The sequence below is a fragment of the Balaenoptera acutorostrata genome, chromosome 3, assembly GCF_949987535.1.
Source record: "Balaenoptera acutorostrata chromosome 3, mBalAcu1.1, whole genome shotgun sequence".
In the NCBI taxonomy this organism is placed as follows: Eukaryota; Metazoa; Chordata; class Mammalia; order Artiodactyla; family Balaenopteridae; genus Balaenoptera; species Balaenoptera acutorostrata.
This window is the reverse complement of record NC_080066.1, coordinates 67,757,664-67,783,263: the sequence shown is the minus strand read 5'-3', so window position 1 is coordinate 67,783,263 and position 25,600 is coordinate 67,757,664. Positions and strand designations below refer to the sequence as shown.

The 25,600-nt window shown below is 38.8% G+C and overlaps 1 protein-coding gene and 1 long non-coding RNA gene across 8 annotated transcripts in view; one reads left to right on the top strand and one right to left on the bottom strand.

The window, feature by feature from the left end:
• Positions 1-18,422, top strand: part of KIF23 (kinesin family member 23) — a 34,165-nt gene extending 15,743 nt beyond the window's left edge. For 2 of the 7 annotated variants that reach the window (XM_057543217.1, XM_057543221.1), the window contains 18 exons: positions 295-465; positions 2,301-2,342; positions 3,056-3,168; positions 3,324-3,445; positions 4,727-4,829; positions 8,639-8,718; positions 8,803-8,922; positions 9,145-9,271; positions 9,605-9,763; positions 10,378-10,535; positions 11,179-11,352; positions 11,643-11,822; positions 12,107-12,418; positions 15,185-15,415; positions 16,264-16,346; positions 16,539-16,617; positions 17,248-17,318; positions 18,019-18,422. In XM_057543217.1, the coding sequence (XP_057399200.1) occupies positions 295-465; positions 2,301-2,342; positions 3,056-3,168; positions 3,324-3,445; positions 4,727-4,829; positions 8,639-8,718; positions 8,803-8,922; positions 9,145-9,271; positions 9,605-9,763; positions 10,378-10,535; positions 11,179-11,352; positions 11,643-11,822; positions 12,107-12,418; positions 15,185-15,415; positions 16,264-16,346; positions 16,539-16,617; positions 17,248-17,318; positions 18,019-18,034 (2,341 nt within the window). In that variant the 3' untranslated portion in view covers positions 18,035-18,422. The remainder of the gene's footprint in view (positions 1-294; positions 466-2,300; positions 2,343-3,055; positions 3,169-3,323; positions 3,446-4,726; positions 4,830-8,638; positions 8,719-8,802; positions 8,923-9,144; positions 9,272-9,604; positions 9,764-10,377; positions 10,536-11,178; positions 11,353-11,642; positions 11,823-12,106; positions 12,419-15,184; positions 15,416-16,263; positions 16,347-16,538; positions 16,618-17,247; positions 17,319-18,018) is intronic. The other 5 variants (XM_057543218.1, XM_007197795.2, XM_057543220.1 and 2 more) reach the window with 5 other exon arrangements.
• The window catches only part of LOC130707612 (uncharacterized), a 35,065-nt gene continuing 19,053 nt past the window's right edge, over positions 9,589-25,600 (bottom strand). The window contains exons 2-3 of the long non-coding RNA XR_009007532.1: positions 15,733-15,847; positions 9,589-9,726 (exon numbers count right to left, since the gene is read on the bottom strand). This is a non-coding gene — a long non-coding RNA (uncharacterized LOC130707612). The remainder of the gene's footprint in view (positions 9,727-15,732; positions 15,848-25,600) is intronic.

Here is a 25,600-nt window from a genome sequence, read left to right as displayed (position 1 = left end):
GTTGACTTTAGTGAGATCAAAGTTGAGGGATGTTCTTAAGTGAGTTTATTTGCTCAGATGTTCTGTTTGGTTCTGAGCACACTGCCCTTGAATCACTGTTTAGGGAAGGTGCCACTCTTGGTGAGAGAGGGTGTAAAAGCCTGTGTTGTGTATCTGGGGAGATATGGGAGAACTGTTGGCCCAACCATGAGTATGAATAAAGTTGCTCTGTGCATTCCTGCTTGTAATGGAGGTCATTTATTTACTCACAGTGTGTAAGATGAGACTATGGGGCTTTTTTTTTCTTTTTTTCAGACGACAAGTAGATCCAGAGTTTGCAGATATGATAAATGTACAAGAATTTTGCAAAGCAGAAGAGGTTGATGAAGATAGTGTCTACGGTGTATTTGTCTCTTATATTGAAATATATAATAATTACATATATGATCTATTGGAAGAGGTGCCGTTTGATCCCATAAAGCCTAAGTAAGTAGTGGAGAGAGTCCCTTAGCTGCTTAACCTTGTTGAAGTCACTTCTCATCAGTGAGGTTTAGTTTCCTCAGCTATAAATGGGGATAAAGCTTACTTTTGTTTTCAAAATGAAATATAACTCATAGATCATGCAGTTGGTGCTTGGTGAATTGTTCTGTATATTAACTAGATATGTAGCTGTATTAGGAAAACCACTGGGTTAAGGCATCTAAGGAGAATATTCACCTTAGACTTTACTTTTGAAAAACTCTTGGCCCTGGGCTGTATTTTTTTAACATCTTTATTGGAGTATAATTGTTTTACACTGTTGTGTTAGTTTCTGCTGTATAACGAAGTGAATCAGCTATATGTATACATATGTCCCCATATCCCCTCCCTCTTGCATCTCGCTCCCACCCTCCCTATTCCATCCCTCTAGGTGGTCACAAAGCACCGAGCTGATCTCCCGGTGCTATGCGGCTGCTTCCCACTAGCTATTTTACATTTGGTAGTGTATATATGTCAGTGCAACTCTCTTACTTCATCCCATCTTACACTTCCCCCCGCCATGTCCTGTTGTCCATTCTCTACGTCTGCGTCTTTATTCCTGTCCTGCCCCGAGGTTCTTCAGAACCTTTTTTTTTTTTAGATTCCATATATATGTGTTAGCATACGGTATTTGTTTTTCTCTTTCTGACTTACTTCACTCTGTATGACAGACTCTAGGTCCATCCACCTCACTACAAATAACTCAACTTCGTTTCCTTTTATGGCTGAGTAATATTCCACTGTATATATGTGGGCCCTGGGCTGTATTTTGACAAGGACCTTAATTGTATAAAGAAGTGTCCCTATAGATGTGCCCTGGGGCTACCTTTAAGAACCTGACACTTAATGTTGGGAGTTTGTAGCCTCTAATCCGTGTTTTGGTGATCCCCACAGAATGGAGCCTAAAGCTGTTGTCTGCACAATAGTCACAGACCTTCCATCACTGACCAATAAGAAGTGGCATCTGTGTTGTCATTCCACCAGAGTTAAAAGACTATTACTTAGATTTCCTTGGGTCTTGCCCTGCTGAGACTGAAGAGCAATTACAATCTGGCATCACAAACTACATTTGTGCCAGAGCTGACTCTGGAATCTCATGTCTAATAACGGTTATCTTGTTCCTTGATGGTTTTGTTCTTAAGCTAAATGCTTATCTTCAATGCTGTCTTTGTCAGGGCCTCTCAAGACAAATAATATGAAGACCTGTGTTGTATTACTTAACTTTTGTGTATATGACTCAGTGAATATTATTGGAGGAACAGCTAGATTTGGAAAACCATTAGACTGAGAACAGGTGTCTGTATATCCACTTTTATTTATATTAAACAATTTATAGACTAATTACTTTCCCATTTGTTTCAGAGTATCAGTTGTATGTACCCATTTTCCTAAACTTTTGTGATGTCATTCACTGCTACCAATCACTTTCATGTCTGCACATGTGCCAAGTTTCTGTTTGATTTGTTGCAAATGAGATTGTTTTCTAAGAAGCCTATCTTGGTTTTGTTATGTAAATGAAGACTGACAAATGTGACTATGCCTTGTAACCTTTCTGGTAACTCCTTGAATTAACTCACAGGGTGCTTATTTGGCAGTGAATTCAGATTTTATTTGTTAGGGTGGTGATTAATCTGCTTTTTTTGAGCTGGTTTAAGGTTTAGTTTTTAATACAATGAAGAAATATTAGAAGCAGAGGATTTTTAAGATATGACTCATTGTGACTGTCAGATACTCTGGACTGAACGTGTTGCTGTGAGATGGCTGCTATAGAAACAGTAACTTCTACCTTATTCCTTTGGTAGGTGGAATAGTTGCAGCACGCCCATGAGGAACACAGATTTTGTGTATGTGATGGTGCTCTTTTCTTAAGGAGAAGGGTGCAGTTATACTAGTGGTTGGCATCTGTGGCATGTTTGCATGTAGGTGGTTTTTCATTGGTACTGGGCCGGCTGCTACTTCTAAGCCCCTCCTTGGTCCCTGAGAAATCTGCCATTTGCTGAATAATGGTGGCTGGTAAATGTTTCTACCCCCACCATTCACAAGACTGAGGCCAAACAGGCAGCACCTTTCCCATCCTCAACCTACCTTAGACTAAAACTTGACCAGCCACTTTGAAAGGATTGCCACTCCTGGTATATACCAAACTCCTTCTGAATTTGTTTTTTGTTGACACTGAAGTCAGAACCAGCTCTATCTGTTGATCTTTTAAAATTAAGAAAATGCTAGATTTTGATGCTTAACCTGTGCATGTATGTGATGGTGCTATACTACTACTTTGATGTCTAGTTGTTTAGTAAGAGTTGTTTCATGTGCTTTGTTAGAACAAATTAGAGCAAAGCTTTTAAAACAAAATAGATTCCTGTTATCCTGTTATGTAACTAATCTTTTTACTATATATCCTTATTCTTATCCAAGTGTAATATGCTTCTGGAGTCTTGCTTAGGCTTATTTCCGTTATAAGAATGGATGTCATGTTGCCTGACATTTTAGTCCTTGTCTTAAGTTGCAATATCAGTATCTCATAATATAGGAAACTAATGTTTTTTCTTTCCCATAGACCTCCACAATCTAAGTTGCTTCGTGAAGATAAGAACCATAACATGTACGTTGCAGGATGTACAGAAGTAGAAGTGAAGTCTACTGAGGAGGCTTTTGAAGTTTTCTGGAGAGGTTAGAAGCAGAGCTAGAATTACAGATATATACAGTGATAAATAGAATCCTGCAAGTTGCTGCTCTCATTTGACAATACTTATTGGTTTGGTAGAAAGTATGTACACTGAAATGACTCGGTAGAGATTTGATCAGTGATTTCTCTGTCACTGTAGGCCAGAAAAAGCGACGAATTGCTAACACACATTTGAATCATGAGTCCAGCCGTTCCCATAGCGTGTTCAACATTAAATTAGTTCAGGCTCCCTTGGATGCAGATGGAGACAGTGTCTTACAGGTAAAGATTTAATGTGTGGAGTGTTTTCTTGTTCTGAATCCTTAATTTTGTGAGTCAGAGGTAAATCATGGAGGTTTCATTACACTGAATATTGCTCTAGAATTAATATATGTGTAGGTGATGACATTTAAAAAAAAATGTTCCATTAATTAGTATAGTTTTGGGAAACTGGCTATTAAATCTTAGAACCTGGAATTTTGTTGTGAAAAAGGTTTACAAATCTTTATAAATATCTAATAGAGGAGATAAAACAATGAATCATAACATGTATTTTATTTTATCTCTGAAGACTCATTTTGTATGTAGAAATTCAGTTAATGGTTTTTAAATGTCAGCAGTTAACTTTCCAGGCTAGGTACAGTTCAGGAGTGGCCAATTCTAAATTGTTCTTCTCTTGGCTGATAGGCCAGTAGGGCCCCCCATCTGCTGATCACGCTTTACTGCTGGGCCTGTCATGCTACAAGGCTTATATCAATTAGTAACAGCATTTGAGCCTGAATATATAAATCATTTAATAACTTTAAGCTATTAAAATGTAATTCCATTCAAAACATATTGTGAAATTGTGGTATATCATGAAGGTTTTCAGGTAGCAGGAGTAGATGGTACAGCATGGTACTAAAGACCGCCAGGATTTGAATTCTGATTCCTCGGCATTTACTAGCTTGTCTCACCTAATTGTAATAAACTTGTAATGCTGTGAGGGTTAAAGGAGGCGAGGCATGTAAAGTTTTTAGTCCATTGCCTGGCTTACAGTCAGCACTTGATAAATGTTAGCTAGAAAATCCTTGTAAGTCAAGTCTCTATACACTTGCTTTCCATTGAATCACAGCTAATATTATAGTATCTCTTGACTTTCATTTCTTATAAGTTATTAGAGTATTATGAAATTATTAGACTGTAAAGTTATCAAATATCTCATTATACAAATATTTAGCCTTGCTGTAGACTCACTATTTAGCAGACATTTATTGAGCCCCTGCTGAGTGCTAGGCACTGTGCAAGGTGCTGGAGATGAAGTGGTTAAAAGGTAGAATTCCTGTTCTTGTAGAGCTTACAGTATAATGTAGAAGACCAGACAATGGGCAAGTAATGTCATGAGGATATTTATCATATGCTTTTAGCAAACTCTTCCCCAAAAACATGTATCCTTCGCCCCTACTATACATTTTGTATTGTGCAAACATTGTATTCATAAGACTTAATTTGATTTGAATATATTTAAAGAACACTGTAAACCAGTTATAACTTATGTTACTGGCATTATAATCTTCCCTTCAGGAAAAAGAACAAATCACTATTAGCCAGTTGTCCTTGGTAGATCTTGCTGGAAGTGAAAGAACCAACCGGACAAAAGCAGAAGGGAACAGGTTACGTGAAGCTGGTGAGCAAAGCATAGTACTTACTTATTGCTACAACTTTCAAAAACTTGCCATGCCAGTTTATCGTCACTTACTGATAGGTGGTTTATGCATAACTATCTTCAATTTGACTAAAAATTTAGAGGCTAAGTGACCAGTGCTTTTTCTTTAGTTATGCTGGTTTGGTATTGATCTATTACAACACATTGATTTCTTTAAGAATGAGAAAAAACTGAGTAAAATAAATATAAAATAGGTTATATTCATATTGAAAGTGTCTATCTATGGCTGGCGTGTCAGTACTGGGTCCATTAAATTAAGTGATCGAATAGTTACTCCAACATTCAAAGTGGTAAAAATTGGCCTCTGGAGATAGGAAAAATCTTTGAATACAAAAGCCAGTTGAAAGGAAATGTGTGTGTGTGTTTTTCTCTTTTAGTCTTTCATTCGGTACAGCCATTCATGTTATGTTTTATGTTAGTAACACTTATGGAGTACGTACTGTGTACAGGAGTTGAACACAGATATAAAGGATAGCACCCTGCCCTAGAGAGCCCATCTGGTACAAGAGAGGCAGATAACTAGAGTGTCTCAGTAGAGTATGAAGGAGGAGAGCACAGGGTGCTGTGGGAGTGCAGAGCAGGGCTGCTCTATCCGTTCTGGGGCTGTGTGTGAGGGGGGTTTTGGGGAAGAAGGTGTGGAGCTGACACCTCAACTGAGGCAGGAGCTCTCTGAAGGAGGATGGAATTAAAGGCATCATTCCTGAGAGAACATGGCAGGGTCATGGTAGCTGAAGTGTAGGGTGTGGATTTGTGAACCGTGACCGCTGAGGCAGGAGGGCAAGGCAAGGTCATTAAGACCCTTGACTATCATATTAGAAAGTCTGAATTTTTTCTTGAAGGAATAATGGTGACTACCAATTATTAAGGGGCTAGTGTGTGTCCTAGTATCTACTATACGTGGGCTTGATTTCTTGATTGTGACTTTTCAGGATTGTGTCATACCCAGTTTTCAGATTGGAAGAGGTTAAGTAATTTTCCCAAGGTTAGAGCCTGGTTCAAACCCAGGTTGGTTGAACTTTCAAAACCTGTATCTTTCTGCTGTTACACAGTCAATGAAGGATTACTTTTAGAAAGACCATTTCCCCAGTGTAGCAGATTAATTTACCAGAGGCACGTCTAGAGAGATGAAAAGCAGTCAGGAGCCTTTTGCAGTAATTCAGATGAGCCATCATGTCACCTGGAGGCAACGGTCAGCCAAAACTAAGAGCTAGTTCGGAAGTAGGCCCATCTGGATGTGGAGAGGAAGGAAGAGAAGAGGGTAAATCAAGGAAGATCTTGATTGAGGAGAAGTAGCCTGAGGTGCAGGTATGGGCAGTTAAAAAGAGTTTTGTGTTGGATATATTCCATCTATTCAAGTGTAGGTGCCTAGTAATTGGATGCAGAGAAGTACATGGATTTGGAAGGAAAGAGATTTGACTTGAGGTTTATAGGTTTAGGTTTTGCCAATAAAAGCATGATTTAAGCAATGGGGAAGATAAGATTATTCATGGAAAACAAAGAGGAACAAACTGAGGGTAGGGCCTTGAGGACAACAAGTCCTTGAGATGATTAATTTAGAGAGACTGGGAAGGAGAGAGTCGGGGGGGGGGGTAGCTAGGTGACTTGAGGGAGTATGGAATGACTAACCACACACACACACTTTATACACATCTTTATAAGAAGACAGCGCATCCGGAATCCAGATCACAAGAGGAAGGATTAACCTTGATGGGAAAAGAGGTCTAGCTGGATTGGGAGGAAAGTAGAAACCTGAGCGTTCTGATGCTTTGGGGAGAAAACCAGAAAGGACTATCAGTGTTGATATGGATGGGGAACAGGTGTGACATGGTTAGGGAGTGAGAACTAGAAGAAGAGGATATTGTGCCTGGGGCATAGTTTAGCCTCAGGTTTCTAGAGGTGCTGCAGTTCTGAGTGATAAGGTTCAGGGCGTGGTTACAGTGGTAAAGAGAGAAAGATTACTGGACTTGAGGAGGCTGGGGCTCTCTGATGGCAGGTCAGAGTGACCTTCCTCTTAGATCCTGAAGTTGACCCAGGAGCTGGCATGTATGGGGCACATTTATTTGAAGGCAGCAGTAAGGAACTAGGAAAATGTTGTTGGCCTCCCTCTACTCACCATCCTTTTAAAATGTCAGGCTTTAGAAAACAAGCAACTTTTATTCACAAGACTACAGGGCTGCAGGGGAAGCACCACCCTTCTGGGAAATAAAAGTAAGGTTGCAGGGCTTTGCACCATGGGATGGGGTGAAGCTTGTGGACACTACTCAGAATGATATTTTAGAATGTATAACATAAAATACAGGATTAAAAAGGAAACCAATTAGACTGAAATGTGTTTTTTAAAGTATTCTTAAAACCTCTGTCATAATTTATGTGCTTTATTAAGGCCTTAAATAAAATCCCAACAGCATGTCTAATAACTGCATAATTTCAAAGTATCTTGAGATCAGCAATAAACCATAGTGTTATAAAAGTATCTGTGACTTCTACTGATTAAAAATCACAGGTGGCACTACTACCACCACTGTAGGTTTTTGGCCTACATTCATAATGGAAGGAATAGTTAAATTTCAGAGATCAATAGAAATAAAGATGTAATTTATTTCCCATCCATGTATGCAGACTCCCTGAAGTGTACCCATGGACAACACGGACCCCAAGTTAGGAACCCCTGGCATTAGGGAAAGAGGTGAATGGATCATTCTGTGAGAGGCCTGAGGATGAGGGAAGTCTGTTAACAGGAATATCGATTTTGGAGACACAATGGAAGAAAAGGAGGAAAGGCAGTGGGAGTTGGGGTCAAGAAAAATAAAGCACGCATCATGGAATATCACGGAGGTGCAGATGAGCTCTGTGGTTTTTTGTTCTTGTTTTTTTAATTTTTATTTATTTATTTTTGGATGTGTTGGGTCTTCATTGCTGCGTGCGGGTTTTCTCTAGTTGTGGCTCCCGGGCTCTAGAGCGCAGGCTCAGTAGTTGTGGCGCACGGGCTTAGTTGCTCCACGGCATGTGGGATCTTCCTGGACCAGGGCTCGAACCCATGTCCCCTGCATTGGCAGGCAGATTCTTAACCACTGCGCCACCAGGGAAGCCCAAGCTCTGTGTTTTGAGAGGTGGCTAAGAATGAAAGCATGGTGGAGTCAGCTGACCTTAAGGTTTCAGGATGAAAAAATTCTCAGGTACTTCTGGGGTCTATGCAGGTGAGCTCTCCTGTATTGTTGGCTTGATAGATCTGTCAGACTTGCCTTGACTCAGAAATTCAAACGAGTGGCCAGGACTAACAAGTATGCTGCCTAAGAAACCCTTGTTTAGATATTGAGGGAACAGATTTAGTTGGCTCTCAAGACACTTGACTGGTAGAAACAGGAGCTCCTCCTGGTGCAGGGGAGACTTCAGTGTCTGGATGGAGCCAACTGTAGCCTGAAATGGTCATGCTTTAGAGAAAATAGTTTCTTATGAGGATATTAAACATCTGTATCTAATATACTCTTTCACATCACAGTATTTAAGATTTGGAAGAAACTTTATGGGTCATGAAGCATAATGCTGCATTCAGTGGAGGGTCTTTATGATAGAGTCCCTGAAGGACGGTACTCACCCTCTCCTGCAACACTGCCAGATATGGACAGCTCTTTAAGTTGAGCCACTAAAATCTGTCATTTGTAATTTCCATCTACTAGTTCTATGAAGTAGGGATTTCATAGGCAAACAGACCACACTCTAGCTACTCAATTGTTGTCTTCAAATGTCTTCTGTGTACATTTTTCTGTCAGGTAACATTAATCAGTCACTAATGACGCTAAGAACATGTATGGAGGTCCTGAGAGAGAACCAAACGTATGGAACTAACAAGGTAAGCAGCAGCCTTTGGACATTTGTATAGTTTTGTTTGTGTGCATTTTCTGCCTTATGTATTTGGATTTGAATATATTTATAGATGGTTCCATATCGAGATTCAAAGTTAACCCATCTGTTCAAGAACTACTTTGACGGGGAAGGGAAAGTACGCCTGATCGTGTGTGTGAATCCAAAGGCCGAAGATTATGAAGAAAGCTTGGTAATTTTAATGCCTTTATAGAGTCTGACTTTCTATAGAGAAAACAACCATTTGGATGTGAAAAATAACATTTTGAACATTTTTTAAACTGATACAGAACCATTAGTTACAGAAGTGAACTAATGACCAATCTATTACCATTTCATTTACTAATTTCTTTAGAAAGACTTGGATACGCTTATTTGTTTAAAAAAAACAAACCCCATTTATTTTGTGTCTTAGCAAGTCATGAGATTTGCAGAAGTGACCCAAGAAGTTGAAGTAGCAAGACCAACAGACAAGGCAATATGTGGTTTAACGCCGGGAAGGCGATACAGAAACCAGGCCCGGGGAGGTCCTGTTGGAGATGGTATGAGCTGCTATGTCATTTGCCCACTGATGAGTCTCTGTCTGTCTCTCTCTTTTTAAAAAAATCTGTTTCACATAAGAAAACTGTTTACTTCCTTTCCCCTCGAAAAACAAGTGCAAAAAAAAATCTGAACCAAAGTATAAGTGACATTTCTTTTATTATATACCTTTTTTTCATTTTTCCTTCTTTATAACACATTTTTAAGGAAGTATTATGACAGCCCAACAAGGTACAATGTTAACTGGACTGGGGCTTTTACCACAGTGTTAAAACTTGTTTGAATAACATTTTTTCCTGTGTAAGTAACTTTTTATTTTTAATAACTCAATACAGAACTGCTGGTTTCAGAAGTGGTTTTGCAGAGTTTTCCACCTCTGCCATCCTGCGAAATTTTGGATATCAATGACGAGCGGACTCTCCCCAGGCTGGTTGAAGCACTCGAGAAACGACATCACCTGCGACAAATGATGATTGATGAGTTTCACAAACAGTGTAAGGGCAAAACTGCAGTCATTTTAACACCAGAAATTTGCAGGGAATTCAGTTCTATGTTGGGATAGAATCTGCAAGGAAGGGTTATTTTGTCTCTGAACTTAGTAGTCCCCAAGGCATCATTTTATATTCCAAGAAAGTAAAGCAAAAGAGAAAAGTGAGTATGAATTTCTCCCTTTCAAAAATCAACAGTGATGATCAAAGGGATAACAGCTACTTTTTAGTTCCTACTAGTTACTTATTTGCAAGGCATTTAACATGTATTACATCATAATAACTATCTTTGAGAAAATCACTTAATCCTTTATTTCTAGTTTCCATCTGCAAAATGGGGATTGTAATTGCTCCTACCTCAGAGGGTGCTGTAAGGATAAATGAGATAATGTATGAAAATCATGTAGGACAGGAACAGCTTGGTACATAGTAAGTGCTCAGTGAATGTACTTACACTTATCATCTTCATAAGAAAAATGTGAGATAAGTGGTATTTAAATCCCCATTTTGAAATGAGGAAATGTGCTCAGAAAAAAATAACTTGCCCACATCACATAAAAGTTGATTTCACTGGTTATTTTCGAATCGGAGTAAACTTGGCCTGCATGCTCTTGTTTCAGCTATTACTTTTAAAGCTTTGTTGCAAGAATTTGACAATGCTGTTTTAAATAAAGAAAATTACGTTCAAGGAAAACTAAATGAAAAAGAAAAGGTGATCTCAGGACAGAAATCGGAAATTGAACGACTGGAGAAGAAAAACAAAACTTTAGAATACAAGGTTGGCTTTGGTATTATAATGGATGTATATTTAGCACTGGTCTCTGACTTAGCCGTTTCTGCTAGACTGGCCTGCAGCTGCTGCTTCCTGGGAGTTATCATTTGGTTATTTACTAACCTTCATCCCATCCCCCAAAAGAGGAAATATGAGTGAAAAGCATAAAAGGGGTAATACACTCTTTAATTTTATGAGATAGACTTTAGCAATCGAAGAGAAGGTTCTACAGTTTAGCGTTGATTATAGCTTGCTTTTTGACTTACTACTGTGTAATGTTTGTTCTCTCATTTACTGAGGATCATTTAGGGGGTACACATTCATTCTAGAGAGAAGCTAATCTCAACCAATATAGTGTTTTCTCTATTCTGAAAGTAGCCTAAAAATTAAATTTTAGGCTTTAATTTTCAGGAAAAGTAATTTTTACATGAAATCAGTTATAACTTCATCTTTCAGTGAGGAACTTGTTTAAAAGTTCTCATTTCTAGGAATGGAGGTGGGAATTCAGATGAAATTTTAGAAGGAAACGCTTTCTCCATGATTTTTCTTTCCGTAACTATGCTTGCATAAGAAGATTATGAGAGATTATTTTAAAGCTACTTGAAATGTTTACATACCAAATGCTGAACATAATGGGCTACTTTCCCAGGTTGAGATTTTAGAGAAAACAACGACTATCTATGAAGAAGATAAGCGCAATCTGCAACAGGAGCTGGAAACCCAGAATCAGAAACTTCAGCGACAGTTTTCTGACAAGCGCAGACTAGAAGCCAGGCTGCAAGGCATGGTGACAGAAACAACCATGAAGTGGGAGAAAGAATGCGTGAGTGTCATTCACACGGTGCTCATGTCAGGGATGAGTCACCTCTAATTGTAGCATTCTGAATCACGTGTACTTGGGGTAGGGTTTTAGTGGTGGTGGCCACAGCAGCCCCTGTTCAGTTCCTCTTCCTTCCTTCCTTCCTCTGCCCTTACAAGTCACAACAAATTAATAAGCATTATGAAGAACTGGAGAACTGTCATCTTTAGGAAGTAAAGTGTTCAGGTAAACTGGTGCACTTGTTTGCTAGAACTGAATTAATTAGAATATTTATCGCCATACATAATCTTCAGGAGCGTCGAGTGGCAGCCAAACAGCTGGAGATGCAAAATAAACTCTGGGTGAAAGATGAAAAACTGAAACAACTGAAGGCTATCGTTATTGAACCCAAAACTGAAAGGCCAGAGAGACCCTCTCGGGAGCGCGATCGAGAAAAAGCTACTCAAAGATCTGTTTCTCCATCACCAGTACCTGTAAGTTATTTGTAGTTGTATAGTAACTTAGTAGTACTAGAGAAAGTTTGTTCAGATTAGGTGACTATTTCTGTGAGAATCAATTTTTTGTTTTATATTATTGTATTTCTCAAATTTCTATTTACAAATATTTTAAAATTTAGTATAAACACAAATTCAGTATAAAAGTTAGTAATTTAGTACAATAATTATCATGTTGTCTTCCCGTGCTAATATTATAGAAAAGTAATGAACTGTTTCACTTTTTCAAGTCTTGCTCATTAATTTCTCTTCAATTTTTTTAGCCTTCTGGTAACTATATTGCTCAGATTTCCAACGGCCAGCAACTCATGAGCCAGCCACAGCTACATAGGCGCTCTAACTCTTGCAGCAGCATTTCTGTAGCTTCCTGTATTTCGGAATGGGAGCAGAAAATTCCTGCGTACAACACACCTCTCAATGTCACATCTATTGCAAGGCGTAGGCAGCGGGAGCCAGGACAAAGTAAAACTTGTATCGTGTCAGACAGAAGGCGAGGGATGTACTGGACTGAAGGCAGGGAGGTGGTTCCTTCACTCAGAAATGAGATAGAAATAGAAGAGGATCACTGCAGCAGGGTTAGTGCCAGTATTATTTTAAAGCATCGTAGCAATAGATTTTAATCTTCTGTGTTTTTTTAACTTGGTTCAGAAAGTTCAACGGAAAGATGGGTGAGCTCTAATATAAACAAGGTCTAATTTTTCTGTTAGTTTGAAAGATCAAATCACCCTGAAATTGAGGCCTAGCTCTTCATCTGAAAAAGCCTAAGCCCATTCGGCACAGAAATACTGCCTCGTGTTCAGTGAAGGCAGGTCAGTGGGGCACATCCCAGAGTCACACGTGCTTTTCAGCTGCATAAACTGATGAGCACCCACAAAGCCAGTGACTGAGTGTCTTAGAGCACGTTTTCCATTTCTGATTTTGGTTTCTCTTCCCCAAATTAGACTTTCTGCTGTTTTCGAACTTTCATTTTTAAAATTGCTTTCCCAGACTTTTATTCTGAAAAATAGATTTGTAAATTTTTTTTTCTTGAACCTTTGACAGTAAGTCATAGACTTCGTGTCCTACATAACCACAATCTTCATCACACCTAAGAAAGCGTTAACCCTGAAAAGTACCTTCTAACATACAGTTCATGTTTACATTTCCCCAGTTGTCCCAATAATGGCTTTTCTTTTTTCAAACCTTGGTCCTATCAAGGTGACATTATATGTGGTTATTATCTCTCTTTAATCTCTTTCAATATAAAATAGTCCATCCTCCCCTTTTTTGATTTTCATGACATTGACTATTTTTTGAAGAGCCCAGGCCAGCTGTTTTATAACTGCTGAAGGAAGGTTTCCATCTCCAATACATTGCTTTTAATCTCAAGGCCTTTATTTCAATTTACAAGGGCTCTGCCTCATTCAAGGGTGTTTGTTTAAACAAAGTCATGTCTATATTTTCTTCTTAAGGATTAAGGTAAAGTTTTCCTTTGAATCTGAGTAAGTGGACAAAGTTAATACTGTGAATTTACATTTAGTAAAATTTTAATATATCTCTTTAAGAATTTTTCTTCTAAACAACTTAATCTTACAGTAAATATTTGCTTTAGATTTTCTTGTTGTATAATTTAGGGTGCAGAAAAATTTCATTCAGGTGGCCTGCATTCCTGATTATTAAGGGATGATGATGAATTACAAGGTATTTACCAAGGCAACGGATAATTCTAAAATCGCTTAAGTTCTTTACTTTGCAGATTTTGCTTTAAACCCTTTTAGGGAGCAAATCATGGTGGCTGGTCTTTCTGATCAACTCTAATAAATCCCCCTTATTTCATGCAAGTCTATAGACTGAAAACTATTCAAGGCCTACTTATGCCTGGTCAACATTAATGTAATATCTAATTTGGCTATGAGATATTTAAGAGGATTTACTAGAGGTCCTTTAACTTCTTCATTTGAAATCAAAATCTCTTTAGAAGTGCAGCAGAGAAAAGTTTAGGCTAGTATCTATGCATCTAGGTTTGTTGGTCAAAAATTAGGTCAGGTGGACTGAATTTATACTTCAGTGAGGAAGAAATTTAAAATATCATTTATTTCATAAATGATAGTAGAATGTAAGGACTGTCATCTTTCCAAAGCTTGTCTCAGAATGTATTTATTGCTAAGTGTGTTTGAGAAATCCGTCACCTTTGCTAAATGGTAGGACATGAGAGCCACATTCTTCCTTTTCAACATTAAGCTATTTTAAGAATGGGAAGTTCCCTGCTTGTTGTGAGGTTTGGGCATCCATAGTGGCAAACTCTATTGCCCATGTTTTAGTATCCTGATTTGTCACTAGTGCTTCATTTGTTTCTTGTACAGGGAAAAACACTTCAGTTCTCCGTATACGCATTTTAAATTAGATGTTCATACTTGACCAGCTTTGAAGGATTTGGGCTGTGGCAGACTGTTTCATTTCCTTTCAGTTTTGTAAACAGAAAGATGTTTGCAAAGTTACAAAGAAACTATTAACTATGTTCTGTATGTGATTTTTTTTTTCCCCCTTAGGCTGAATGTGCTAAATTTAACTGTCCTAAAGTTATATAACATTTTACTGGAAGCATTTAGTTTTTCATTGTATGATAGAGGCTGATTTGACAGTATATTCTTTATCTAGTTCTTGGAACCTTTATGAAACGCTTGGGGGAAAAAAGTTGGTATGTTTTAGCCATTACTGTTTTTGAACTTTTCAAAAAGTTCTGTTTTGAGGTTTTTTTAAAGTACTCAGAAGTATTTTATTTACATTCTTTTAATCATTTTATAGACAAGGTTCTCATTATACCTTATGTTCTTTAGCATTCTGTAGTCTACAGCTCCATCAGCTTTGGGGAGGGTCCTGGTTTGTAACAGGAGTATTTTCTCTTTTGTTTAGAGGCTTATGATATGTTTAGGGCTTCTGCTGATCTTTCTGAAGCTTTTAACATAGTCATGGACCTAACAGATTACCTCACAATAACAGGCACAAATACTGGTTTTTGATTAAGAATGCAAAATGAATTACTTGTCCTGAATACCACCTATGCAGGAAAGACTAGCGGCATTACCAGAACTTTTCCTTCCATTCTTTGTTGAAAGGGAAGCTCCCTAGTAGAATATATAATACATATACACAAGCTGGTGTTAAAAGATGTTCGTTGGTTTTGTTTAAATACAAAGAGAACATTTGAATTGCCTGAGTAACGTTTAGCTTTTGAAAAGGTTCATGCATTTGTTTTGATATTGTCACCAACTAATGTAGCCGAAACTGCTGCACTTCTAATAGCACCCTTAAATTAATTCTGGGTTATGCTTGTTTCTTGATTCCTCTTTCAACCTGATCAGAATGCACCACCAGTTCGTCTGCGACACAGACGATCACGCTCTGCGGGAGACAGATGGGTAGATCATAAGCCTGCCTCTAACCTGCAAACTGAAACAGTCATGCAGCCACATGTCCCTCATGCCATCACTGTATCTGTTGCAAATGAAAAGGCACTAGCTAAGTGTGAGAAGTACATGCTGACCCACCAGGAACTAGCCTCCGATGGGGAGATTGAAACTAAGCTAATTAAGGTAAAAAATTTACACGAGAGAAGAAAATATTCAAAAAGTCAACTTAACAAAAAACCATTTACTCTTCCTCTGATGACACACAGGCAGTGTCAACTGGAACTCAAATAGGTATTTGATAAAACCTCTTTGTTTGTTAGAAAACTAAAGTAACTACTTAGATTATGAATCTGCTAAATTGGAACTAAATCTGCTCCTTTCTGTCAAATGACGCTTAGAGTCTCAGATTTGTTAGAGGAACTCCAGATGTATTATGTACTTTTAATTAATATGTATTTTGTTTTAACCCCTACTTAAGAAGTAAACCAAAGAACTCCTACCTTTGACTGTACTGTCACTTGAGGGAATTCCCTGGCAGTCCGTGGTTAGGACTCTGCGCCTTCACTGCTGAGGGCCCGAGTTCGATCCCTGCACCAGGAACTAAGATCCCACAAGCTGTACAGTGTGGCAAAACAAAAACAAAAACAACTGTACTGTTATTTGAATATGAGAGGAGGGGTACATCCAGAGAAGAAAGTATATTGCCTTCTAACATTTACAAATTTCTGACAGATTTCTTGATCTCTAGTGTAGTTTTTAAATTATAGGTTGAATATAAAGGAATGTTATTTTCTGCAATTAAGAATGCTACTAATTATATTGCATTGGACTTCTTTTGTTTAGTGAGAGAAATGTACACAAATCTTTAAAGTATTTTAACGGTACAGACCCAGCAGTCCAAGCACCATCTGGTTTTGTGGATGGGAGTTTCCATAAAACAGTAGAGTCTTAAACATACATATGTATATCAAATTAAATTTATCCTTTGGATGTATAAAAAGTGTAATGGTGACCTTTTCTCTTGGCTGTAGGGTGATGTTTATAAAACAAGGGGTGGTGGACAATCCGTCCAGTTTACTGAAATTGAGACTTTGAAACAAGAATCACCAACTGGGTGAGTGATCATCAAATTCCTTTCTTTAGAGGGCTGTCATTTTCTTAGCTGCTCATTCTTGAGGAACAGACTAGCCTGTAAAATGTATCAATTCTCTGAAGGAGTATATATGGTATTTCCCGATTTCTAATATATTTCCTGTTCTTAGATACAAAAAATAACTGTTGCATTGTGTTTTCCCTTTTTCTGTAGTCGAAAACGAAGATCTTCCACAGGAGCACCTGCCCAACCAGATGGAACAGAGTCTGAATGGACCGACGTAGAAACAAGGGTAGGAGTAAAAAGTATTTGCTAGGGATGTCATATTTGAAGCCCTACAGCTGTAGCTTTTCATGCTCTTTGAAACAAACAACTAAGGTCTGATCCCACATGGCCAGTGCAGCCTGTAGGCCTCTCCCCAGCACAGCTGAGAAGGTATTTGTATTTCTGCTCTGGTTTTCCTGGAGCTCTTCAGTGCAAAGCCCGTTTTCAGTATAGAGGGATAGGGCCCAAGAATCCAGTCAGAGAGCATCACCCTAGAATAACAAGAATGCCCATCAAACTGATGGGAATCTTCTCAGGAGGAGAACTTCCCTGTGCAGCTGTTAACTCCTGAGGAGAGATTCACATAAAGATCATGGGAAGGTGGGGGTCAGCGGCCAAGCTCTAGCCTTTGCCACTTTCTTCTTCCTGATAGAAAATGAGGAGATTTACCTGTGTGATCTCTGAAGACCCTTCTACCTCACCATTTGTGTGGCACCTCAAATAAATTTCAAGTACCTGATTGGTATTTTAACATACGTATCTGCACTGGACTAGAAAGCAATGCTGGATTTCACCTTGGTTGAATCTATCTAAATAGGTCTGTTTAATAGACTGCTGAGAGGAGCTGATCTTTCCTCTTCTGTGGTTTTTCTCTCAGTGTTCTGTGGCTGTAGAGATGAGAGCAGGGTCTCAGCTGGGGCCTGGGTATCAGCACCACGCACAACCCAAGTGAGTACCGACCACGTGTGGCCTTTCTCTCTGTGTTTTCCCTCCCCACCACCCCTTCTCCCTACCAACCACTTTTTTTTTTTTTTAAGAGGACCTATGTGGTTTTTGTTTGCCCGTTGGAATATCTGGGCCCTACTGGCAGACTGCGCTAGGCAGTAGCAGTGCTGAGAACCCAGGGGCGGGGGCGGGGGGTGCTGAATAAGAGCAATTAGAGCTGTAAGAACATTCGCTCTTGTTCCTGTTTTTGCCTGTGCTCATAAAGTTTTCAGAGGCTGAACTGAGATCATCTATGAGGAGGGGAGGCTGGAGTCAGGGATGACAGCTCCTCGTGTAATTCATTCTTTCCCAATTCCCCTCTTGTTATAGCAAAAAGTGTTCGCTAAAATAAAACAGAATGGCAGAATTTATTGCCCATTTTTCTCCCCATATTAATCAAACCCGCTGCTTTTCAAATATATCTACCTATACAGGTCCACGTGTCCATTTTTGACACACGTATTCCTTAGGCAGTTTGGAAAGTCAATGCAACAGGATAAAGATGGAAAGTTCTGTTTTTTAAATTTAATACTAGATAAGCATATAAGTTATTTGCTTTCTTTGAAGGACTTTTAACTCTTCCCATGATAAAACAGGAATTCTCTCAAAGCCCTCCTAAAGGTTCATTGCAAAATTCAGCACTAAATGCTGGTTTTCATTTTAGGCGCAAGAAACCATGAATAGACAGTCCCAATAACAAAAGAACATTTTCATTTGTGTTGGTGATGTCTCCAAAGCAATACCAGAAGGAGTCTTCTGAATGAATCATCTTGTAGAACTCCAGCTTTGTTGAATACCACAGACCTCAGATATATCATCGTACACTGGCCTACATAAAGATTACCCCATGGCTCCAAAGATATCTAGGATTCTACAAACTTTTTATATTATACACCTTGCCATATTTAATATTAATAACAGAGAAAGACCCCTCTTTCTCATGCCGTATGAACTTTTTTATAATGCTATTTTTTTTGTATATTTCTTGTATACTTATAAACTAATTCATGCATGTATTTGTCTTGGGTGATTAAGGAAGAATATATCTAGATCACGCTTTGCTTTTTATTGTGACTTTTCTACTTGTCTGAATATTTCTTAAGGGTTTATAAACAAAACAAATGCTGCTATTGATTAGCTGCAAGAATGCACTTTAGACATATATTTGACAATTCAAACTTTCAAAATAAATAAAGATGTCAGAGACTGGCCAATACTAAAACCATTTTAGGAAGGTGTTCTGAATTTTGTATGTATGTACTTTCTGACATTTAGATATACCAAAAGAATTGAAACAAAAAGCACTAAGAAATACAAGGTTGTGTGATAGTAATTTAACACTTAGTCCCAGAACCTAGCATTGTGCCTTGCATTTAGCTGGCACATTTGTGGGATGAATTAAAAGAAAGCACTAGAAATTTCTCTCACCACGTTGATACTTGTTTCAGCATGCAAAGGAACAGCTTCAAAAGGGGCTATTTCCTCTGCTGAAAACCAGGAATATTCTCCCAGCCCACTGGGTGTACTGCAGCCCCTGGGCAATCCTTCACACACAGACTGTGTTTGATTTGGAATCTTCCTTTTACTTCATTCAACTTAGGGTTTCAAGCCCAGCACTCATCAGTCTCCAGGTATGAAAATTTTAAATTATTGATATTATACCCAACTCACATGCATAGATATAAGGTAGAGGAGCAAGTGATGGCAGCATCACGGCAGTGTGAGTTGTAAATAAAAGAGGGAAAAAAACGGAACAACTAATGGGTCGTTCATAACTGAACAAAAGTATCTCTGTACATTACACCAGAACATCCAAAAGATTTCTACCGATGAGCCCTTCGGAAGGTTAGGTGGATGGACCTTGGAGAGGGCTGCAGATCCAAGGGAGCTGCTGGGCCTGCCTCAGCCCCACTTGCTGTGGGCGCGGTGGGAAGCTAGACTGGAGAGTGCAGCACCGGGTGGACAGGAGGTCCAGCCAGCCCGACAGAGAACCAGGCACACTGTGGGGAGTGGGACGGAGACCAGTTTGGAGGCAGAGGAGGAGCAGGAGCACACTGGGCGCCCACTGCCAGGGACAGCGGCCACCTCCCTCACAGAGGCCTCTAAGGGGCTGCCTGGCTGGTCACAGCTGGACGAACCTGTTTCTCTCCAGCAGCACGAATTCCTCAGGAGCCACCTCCCTGACGAGTGGAAGTGGAAAGAGGGAGACAAGAACAAAGGGCACTGAAGTATCTCACTCCCTGCCGTCTGCCTCAGATTTCAGCAGGAGGTCCATGCATGGCCCTCTGGGGGCTCCCCGCAGTGGAGGATCTCCCTGCCAGGCTGTGGGCAACCACAGGGGCTGAGCCCACACGTGCCCACTCTGCTGCCGGCTTTTATACAGGCACTCCCTAGCACAGCCCCAGAGCCAGCTCGGGTAGAGAAACCGAAAACTTGAGCTATGGTGCCACCTTCTGGAGAATAAAAGCAAGGTTTCTAATTGCCAGTGTTGAACAAAGTAAGCAACTAATAAAAGAAAAATGTGGCAGGGGCACATTTTACCAAGCACTATGAAAAATCACGGTGATATGGTATCACAATGAGAAAAACAATAATTCTCCAGCAACTGAACCCGAAGGCACAGAATACTGTGATCTGATAAAGAATTAAAAACAGCTGTGATGAAGGATTTATTTGCTGAGCTACAAGAAAACTCAGGCAATTCAAGAATATAGAAATAAAGTTACTGAATGTAAGGTGTTGTTTACCAAATATACTGAAATTTTTAAAAAGAACCAGACAAATTCTGGAGCTGAAGAATTCAATGAATGAGATCAAGAATGTATAGAAAGCTTAGGAAATAAGGCAGATGAGATCTGGGAAAGAATCTGCAACTCGGAGGGTAGAAATTTAGAAACGACTCAGGAGGAGAGAGAACTAAGATTTTTAAAAAGTGAAGAAAACCTACGAGAACTCTCATATATTGATGAGAAAATAAATATAAGAATAATGGTCTACCAGGAGCAGAGAGAGAGAGGGGAGCAGAGAGTGTGTATTTAAAAAAATAATAGCTGAGAATCTCCCAAGCCTGGGGAGGGAATTGGATATAAAAGTCCAAGAAGCTAACAGGACACCCTATTATCTCAATGCAAAAAAACCTCCAAAACACACTATAATGAAACTGTCAAAAATCAAAGAAAAAAAAAAGAAAAAATCTTAAAGGCATCCAGGGGTTAAAAAAAAAAGTAACCTACAAAGGAATCCCCACAAGGCTATCAGCGGATTTCCCAGCAGAAATTCTACAGGCCAGGAGAGAGTGGAATGACATATTCAATGTGTTGAAGATAAATACAGCCAGCCAAGAATACTTTATCCAGCAAAGTTGACCTTCAGCTATGAAGGAGAAATAAAGGCTTTCCCAGACAAACAAAACCTGCCATGCAGGAAATGCTGAAAGGAGTTCTTCAGCTGAAACAGAATGATGCTAATTAGTGACATAAAAACAAATGAAAGTACACATAAAAAGAGGTAAATTGGGACATCAAAAGTATTAAAAGGGGAGGAGTAAAAATGGTTGAATCTTTATAGGTGAATGAGAACAAGGTGCTATCAACAGTATGAAAAGAACTATTTTACCTATGAGATATATTATAAGCCACAAGGTAACCACAAAACAAAAATCTAGAGGCATGAAACATTAAAAAAAAAAAAAAGGGTGGGAATGGGGGAAGACTGAGCAAATCACTAAGGAAAACCACCACTTTACAAAGGTAGAAACAAAAAAAAAAGAAAGGAGACAGAAAGGAGTGATACCAATAATCACTTCAAATATATGATATCACTTATACGTGGAATCTAAAAAAAAAAAAGGATACAAATGAACCTATTCACAAAACAGAAACAGACTAACAGACTAAGAAAATAAACTTCTGGTTACCAAAGGTTACCAAAGGGGAGGGATAAGTTCACAGTTTGGGATTGATGCATCCACGCTACTATACTTAAAATATCTAAAATGAAAAGACAACCCACAGAATGGGATTTGTAAATGATGCTACCCACAAGGAATTAATCTCCAAAATATACAAACAGCTCACGCAGCTCAATATCAAAAACAAACAAACAAAACAACCCAATCAAAAACAACCCAAATCGAAATAGACATTTCTCCAAAGAAGATATACAGATGGCCAAAAAGCACATGAAAAGATGCTCAACATCACTAATTATTATTAGAGAAATGCAAATCAAAACTACGAGACATCACCTCACATTGGTCAGAATAGCCATCATCAAAAAATCTACAAATAATATATGCTGGAGAGAGTGTAGAGAAAAGGGAACCCTCCTACACTGTTGGTGGAAATGTAAACTGGTACAGCCACTATGGAGAACAGTGTGGAGGTTCCTTACAAAACTAAAAATAGAACTACCGTATGACCCAGCAATCCCATGCCCAGGCACCTACCCAAAGAAAACCATAATTTGAAAACATATATGCACCCCAATGTTCATTGTAGCACTATTTACAATAGCCAGGATATGGAAGAAACCTAAATATCCATCAACAGAGGAATGGATAAAGATGTGTACATATATACAATGGAATATTACTCAGCCATAAAAAAGAACAAAATAATGCCCCTTGCAGCAACATGGATGGACCTAGAGATTGTCATACTGAGTAAAGTAAGTCAGACAGAGAAAGGGACTTCCCTGGTGGTCCAGTGGGTACTACGAGCTCCCAATGCAGGGGGCCCAGGTTTGATCCCTGGTCAGGGAACTAGATCTCTCATGCATGTCGCAACTAAGAGTTCGCATGCCACAACTAAGCGTCTGCATGCCGCCACTAAGAAGTCAGCATGCCGCAACTAAGACCCAGCCTAAATAAATAAATATTAAAAAAAAAACCAGGAAGACAAATATCAGATTATATCACTTATATGCAGAATCTAAAAAAAAAAAAAAAAGGATACAAATGAACCTGTTTACAAAACAGAAAGACTCCCAGACTTAGAAAACAAATTTATGGATACCAAAGGGGAGGAATAAATTGGGAGTTTGGGATTGACATATACACACTACTATATTTAAAACAGATTAACAACAAGGACCTATTGTATAGCACAGGGAACTCTGCTAAATATTCTGTAATAAGCTAAATGGGAAAAGAATTTGAAAAAGAATAGATACATGTATATGTATAACTGAACTACTTTGCTGTACACCTGAAACTAACATGACATTCTTTTTTTATTAATTAATTAATTTTTTTTTGGCTGTGTTGGGTCTTCGTTTCTGTGCGAGGGCTTTCTCTAGTTGTGGCAAGCAGGGGCCACTCTTCATCATGGTGCACGGGCCTCTCACTCTCGCGGCCTCTCTTCTTGCGGAGCACAGGCTCCAGATGCGCAGGCTCAGTAGTTGTGGCTCATGGGCCTAGTTGCTCCACGGCATGTGGGGTCTTCCCAGACCAGGGCTCGAACCTGTGTCCCCTGCATTAGCAGGCAGATTCTCAACCACTGCACCACCAGGGAAGCCCTAACACAACATTCTTAATCAACTACACTCCAATATAAAATATAAATTAAAAAAAGACTAAATCAGGAAAAAATAGAAAATATGAACAGATCAGTAATAGCCAACTAGATTAAGTCTGTAATAATAAACCTCCCAACAGAGAAAACCCCAGGACCAGATGGCTACACTGGTGAATTCTACCAAACATTCAAAGAATAATCAACATCAATCCTTCCCAAACTCTTACAAAAATTTGAGAAGGTAATACTTCCAAACTGATTCTATTGATATGAGGCCAGCAATACCCTGAAGCCAAAACCAGATAAGGACACCACAGAAATGAAAACGATAGTTCAATATCCCTGATGAATATAGGAACAAAAACTCTCAACAAAGTATCAGCAAATTGAATTCAAGAACTCTTAAGAAGGATTGTACACCATGACCAAGCGGGATTTATGCCTTGTATGCAAGGATGGTTCAACATATGCAAATCAATAAACATAATATATATTCATAAAATGAAAGATAAAAGTCACGTGATCATCTCAATAGATGCAGAAAAAACATTTAACAAAATACAACATCCTTTCATGATAAAAACCTTTAGCAGATTGGGTATAGAAGGAACATACCTAAACATGATAAAGGTCATGTATAACAAATGCAAACCTAACATTATACTCAATGGAGAAAGACTGAAAGCTTTTCTTTTAAGATCAGGAATAGGGCTTCCCTGGTGGCGCAGTGGTTGAGAATCTGCCTGCCAATGCAGGGGACACGGGTTCGAGCCCTGGTCTGGGAGGATCCCACATGCCGCAGAGCGACTGGGCCCGTGAGCCACGGCTGCTGGGCCTGCGCGTCTGGAGCCTGTGCTCCGCAACAAGAGAGGCCGCGATAGTGAGAGGCCAGCGCACTGCGATGAAGAGTGGCCCCCACTTGCCGCAACTAGAGGAAGCCCTAGCACAGAAACGAAGACCCAACACAGCCAAAAATAAATATAAAAAATAAATTAATTAATTTAAAAAAAAAAAAAAAAAAAGATCAGGAATAAGACAAGGATGTCCACTCTCACCATTCTTATTCAATATAGTATTGGAAGCCCTAGATAGTGTAACTAGGCAAGCCAAAGAAATAAAAGGCATCCAAATTGGGGAAGAATAAGTTACTCTTCCTGTATATAGAAATGCAGGTGATATGATCCTGTATAAAGATAATCCCAAAGACTCTACTAAAAAACTGTTGGAACTAATCAATGATGTCAGTAAAGTTGCAGGACACAACATCAACATACAGAAATTAGTTGCATTTCTATACACTAAGGAAAAACATATGAAAAAGAAATGAAACTATCCCATTTGCAACAGCATCGAAACAGTAACATACTTAGGAGTAATTTTTTTTTTTTTAATTTTTTTGGTTGTGCCTCGTGGCATGTGGGATCTTAGTTCCCTGAACAGGAATCAAACCCACACCCCCTGCAGTGGAAGTGCACAGTCTTAACCACTGGACTACCAGGTAAGTCCCAGGAATAAATTTAACCAAGGAAGTGAAAGATATGTACAACAAAAATTATAAGACTGCTGAAAGAAATCAAAGAAGACACAACAAATAGAAAAATATCTGTGCTCATGGATCAGAAGAATTAATATTGTTAAAATGTCTATAATACTCAAAACCATCTATAGAGTCAATGCAATCCCCATCAAAATATCAACAGTATTCTTCACAGAAATAGAAAAAAAATCCTAAAATTTGTATGGAACCACAAAAGACCCCAAATAGCCAAAGTAATCCTGAAGAAAAAGAACAAAGCTGGAGGTATCACACACTTCCTGATTTCAAACTGTACTACAAAGCTACAGTAATAAAAACAGTATGGTACTGGCACAAAATAGACACATAGAGCAAGAACAGAATAAAGAGCCCAGAATTAACCCCAGCCTATATGGTCAACTAATATTCAACAAGGGAGCCAAGAGCACCCAAAGTGGAGAAGACAGTTTCTTCAACAAATGGTGCTGGGAAACTGGATTAACATATGTTGAGCAATGAAATTAAACCCATACCTTACATCACTCACAAAAATTAAGTCAAAATGTATCACAGACTCAAACATAAGATCTGATACTATAAAACTCCTAGAATGAAACATAGGGAAGAAGTTTCTCAACATTGGTTTTGGCATTGATTTTTTTTGGATATGACAACAAAAGTACAAACAACAAAAGCAAAAATCAACAATCAACAAATGGCAGTACATCAAGCTTAAAAGGTTTTGCACAGTAAGGTACAATTAACAAAATGAATAGGCAACCTACAAAACGAGAGAAAATTTTTACAAACTATGTATCAGATAAAGGGTTAATATCCAAAACATATTTAAAAAACTCATACAACTCAATATCAGAAAAACAAACAAAAAACCCCAATCTGATTAAAAAGTGAGAAGAACTAAACAGACATTTTTTCAAAGAATACTTTCAAATGGCCAATGGGTTCATGAAAAGATGCTCAATATCACTAATCATCAGGGAAATGCGAATTAAAATCACAGTGAGCTATCACCTCATGCCTGTTAAGAATGGCAATCATCAAGAAGACAAAAGGTAACAAGTGCTGGCAAGGATGTGAAGAAAAGGTAACCCTTACGCACTGTCAGTGGGAATGTAAATGGTGCAGGCACTATGGAAAACAGTACGGAGGTTCCTCAAAAAATTAAAAGTAGAACCACCATATGATCCAGACAT